Source organism: Camellia sinensis, chromosome 5 (genome assembly GCF_055761805.1).
Source record: "Camellia sinensis isolate YWXY chromosome 5, ASM5576180v1, whole genome shotgun sequence".
Lineage (NCBI taxonomy): Eukaryota > Viridiplantae > Streptophyta > Magnoliopsida > Ericales > Theaceae > Camellia > Camellia sinensis.
This window is the reverse complement of record NC_138965.1, coordinates 86,728,212-86,732,492: the sequence shown is the minus strand read 5'-3', so window position 1 is coordinate 86,732,492 and position 4,281 is coordinate 86,728,212. Positions and strand designations below refer to the sequence as shown.

The window sequence follows — 4,281 nt, the reverse complement described above, 5'->3', positions numbered from 1 at the left end:
TATTAGATGATAGCCCTAAGGTCAATGAAAAAGATAAGCCCAAAAAACCCCAAAAATAGGGCCCATTCGGAGCCTAAAATTCTAAAAAAAAAACTCGCAGGGTCGACCCTTCGGGCAAGGGGGTCAACCCTTTAGGTAGAAAGACAATCTGGCAATAAGCAAGGGGGTCGACCCTTAGACAAGAGTGGGTAGACCCTATTTTCTAGCAACTAACACAGAAATTCTGCAACATAAGAGGGTTGACCCTTCGCAAACTGGTGTCTACCCTATTTTCCAGCAACACCTCCAAGAACTTCACTAACAGGTAAGGGTCGACCCTTAGGGAGGCTGGTGTCTACCCTATTTTCCAGCAACACTTCCAGAAACACTACAACATGCAAGGGTCGGCCCTTAGGAAGGCTAGTGTTGACCCCAAGGCAAAATTTCTAAGTTTCCAAGGAACTTTTGACAAGAGCAAACGCGAATGAACAAACCCAACGAGTTTAAATCGGATTGTACTCCTTCAAAACCAATATACAACAACTCCAAAGACTTCCAGAAGAAAAATAAAGATATTAAACACACATTCCAATAGATTAAAACACCGAAGTGTTACACGATGAAACAATGACATAAAAACGGATACAATAAAACTTCATACATTTTTTTCTTTGGGATTTCATATTGCTCATAGATTTTGTTTGAAAGATCTTTTCAATAGAATTCTAAAAATATAAATTTTACAAAAAATGGAGACATAAAGAAAAAATTATTAAATTTTAATGTTTTGAAATCACTTAAAATATGTAAAAAGCAACTAATTGTAGGAGCTATTTTTGTACAAAATAGTTAACCATATCTGTTGGACGAACTGAACTACTATTAGAAAATTGTTTATCCTTATTCTTTTAAAGCAATATTATTAAGGATCTAAAAAAAAAAAATTGCTTTATTCTGTTTTAAATTTAATTTCATTAATTGATATTAGCAAATTTGAAATGCTTCATAAATTATCTTGCTATTTGGCAAGTCATAAATGATAATTATATAAAATTTTCTAATCACAGGAGTTCAGTTGGCACTTATCTAGACCAGATATTTTATCTCCAGTCAGGGATCAGGAGCCATGTAGTAAGTAAATTTAGGATTTAATATTTAATATATTATTCTTATATTTAAAAACTCGTATTTTATTTGGTCCTATTCATAATTTACTATTTCATTTAATATCATAACTTTCAAAATAATAATAATAAAAAAAAAAAAACTCCCGTTGTATTAGATCTCCAAATTTGACAATGGAATCCTAATTCAATAGATAACTTAATTATAAGAGAAGATTTCATTAAAGTATCTAAGGTAATTTATCTTCTACAATATGATTTTATATATAATCAAAATCTATGTTTTTGTAAAAAAATTACCATAGTTAGAATGGGAAACATTTTACTAGTATGATTTTTCAAGGAAATGTAATAAATATAAATGTTAATATTCATACCTTTAATAAATAAAATATTGTGTATTTTTAGGTGTAAAAGTTGGTGTGAATATTAATATTTTTTTTTTGCTGGTATATTTTTTTATTCATTAAAACTGTGAATATTAGCACTTTTTTTAAAAAATAAAATTTTTATTTTTTTTTAACAAGTGTTAACATTCACATATGTTATTCTATAAAATTGGAAACATATGTTTAAAACTTAATATGGTATTGTGAAATTTATAGTGATCCCGGTTTTTATCCGACTCTTGTGATGTTCCGGACTCGGGTTTAATGCTTTCATGTTGTAGTTTACCTCTTTCTTTCCATGTATACCTTTGAAATTGGTCTTTGGTTTGTTGTGGTTGTGTTTGGAACAGGTTGGTTACTTAGTTTTCAAACTTTGTGTTGCCCAGATTTTTGGTCTTTTGCTCCCGCGGCCATTCTTGCGCTCGGGCGGACTGTGTAAATTTTGGTCTTCCGCTTGAGCAGCCTTTATTGTGCTCAAGCAGGAGGTGCAAACCTTCAATACTTTGCATGTCTGCAAAAGTATTGGAGGGGTGTCTTTCACGCTCGAGCGGCGTTTCCTACGCTCGAGCAAGTGTGCACTCGAGCGTCTCTTCTTAAGCTCGAGTGGTTGGTTTGTCGTCTGCAAAGGTTTTGGAGATGTGTATTCTACGCTCGAGTGGGCCTTTTCTTATGCTCAAGCAGAACAAATCTTTGTGTCTGACGCTCGAGCGTGAAACCTTTCGCTCGAGCGGACTGCGCATATATTAGATCACGAAAAACACTTTTTACATCACTTTTTCATATCTTTTCAGCCAAAATCCTAAAGTTGAGAGCCCCTCTCTCTAAAATTTTTATTATGTTGTTCTTATAAGAGTCTAGCATGTTGGATAAAAAATTTCAAAATTTAATGGTGAGTATCTATTTTATGAGAATTTGCAGACTAATTGGTGTTCAGTTTAATTTATAGCGGAATTTAAAATTTAGTTTTTGGTGTTTAGACCATGACTTGAGATGCAAATCAAATACTTCTCAAAATAAATCAAAACAAAATTGCGAACCTCTATTTTAAATATATTAATAATAACTCTCAGTAATGAAAGCACTATATAGAATAATCAAGTATCGGTAATACTTGTCCAAATCACCTCAAATAAAAAATAATAAAAAAACAAAAACAAAAATATAAATTATACTTGTCCAAATCAACTCAAATAAAAGCAAAACACTTCAATATCACAACAACACTCGCCCAACAAGTGTTCTTCTTAGAAGATCTCACAGATAGCAGACTCTCCAAGCTCTAAATCCAACAAAAACCTTTGCCAACCAAAACCTTTGCCACTTCCTTTTTAACCGGTAAAAATTTATAAATATCTCAACAAACAAATCAAACACAATTTATAAGAATGTATATATTATAAATCAAAATTAATTTAATTTAAGGTTAACAACAATATATAGAATGATCAAAATTAACATTTAAAAAATAATACTAACAAACCAAAAGTTTATCTTATCTCAGGGCCTTTGGGATATGAAACGAGATAAACCAAATCTCGTCAAACTTTACCATATCCATCCACACCCTAATTGGTTCCCCATGAATTCTTGACCCAGTAGTATTCTATTCCATCTTCTATGCCATAACCCATCAACAACATTGCATGTTTACCTAACATTTCTGTTCTATCATCATCATCATCCTCCTTCTCCTCCGCCTCCTCCTCATTATCATCATCCTCGCCATCATCATCATCAGCACCTTGATAAATTTCCTACACAAAAATATAAAATGGATAAAAATTATGATAATTTTAAAAAATAATAATAATAATTATTATTTATAATCATATGTTACTTACTTGTTCGAGAGTGATGAGGGGTTGGTAGATATCCACTGCAATCGGATGGTTGTTAATGAGTTGTATAAATTGATTAGAGAATTCTTCAAAAAAGATGATTTCATAATCTTCAATATATAAATTGTGTCTAAAAAACAAGAATACGAAAAATAAAAAAATAAAAAATTGATACTTCATGATTGATTTGAAAAATTAATTTATAAAAAAATATATATATAACTACTTTACATGTGGCTTTGGCATGCACTCTCCTCTCATTCCATAATATGGATAATCTTCGTCCATAGATACCCCATAGTTTTGTATACATGTGAGTCACTTTACATATTACAAACTGGAGACATTATTCAATTGTCAATACAGGAGATAATAGATTGTGTTTGGGTTAGCTATCCGCATACTGATCCCCAAGAGGATGCAATGGGATGTTATAATTGTACTATCAGTGCGGTTTTGACTTTTATACAAAACTATGGGGTATCTATGGAGGAAGATTATCCATATTATGGAATGAGAGGAGAATGCATGCAAAAGCCACATGTGAAGTAGTTATATATATTTTTTATAAATTAACTTTTCAAATCAATCATGAAGTATCAAATTTTTATTTATTTTTTATTTTTTGTATTCTTGTTTTTTAGACACAAAAGTTATATATTGAAGATTATGAATCATCTTTTTTTGAAGAATTCTCTAATCAATTTGTACAACTCATTAACAACCATCCGATTGTTGGTATGGTGGATGTCTACCAACCCCTCATCACTCTCGGACATGTAAGTAACATATGATTACAAATAATAATAATAATTATTATTATTTAAAATTATCATAATTTTTATCCATTTTATATTTTTGTGTAGGAAATTTATCAAGGTGCTGATGATGATGATGATGATGGCGAGGATGATGATGACGATGATGATGATGATGATGATGATGATGAGA

General features: G+C 31.1%; 1 protein-coding gene across 1 annotated transcript; it reads right to left on the bottom strand.

The window, feature by feature from the left end:
- Positions 1 to 3,057: 3,057 nt before the first annotated feature.
- On the bottom strand, positions 3,058 to 3,618 carry LOC145791510 (vanillin synthase, chloroplastic-like). Its single transcript, XM_082871867.1, has 3 exons — positions 3,557 to 3,618; positions 3,334 to 3,460; positions 3,058 to 3,246 (listed from the first exon to the last, which is right to left on the bottom strand). Exons 1-3 carry the CDS (start codon positions 3,616 to 3,618, stop codon positions 3,058 to 3,060), a joined length of 378 nt encoding a protein of 125 aa, XP_082727993.1.
- Between the last annotated feature and the right edge of the window lie 663 nt (positions 3,619 to 4,281).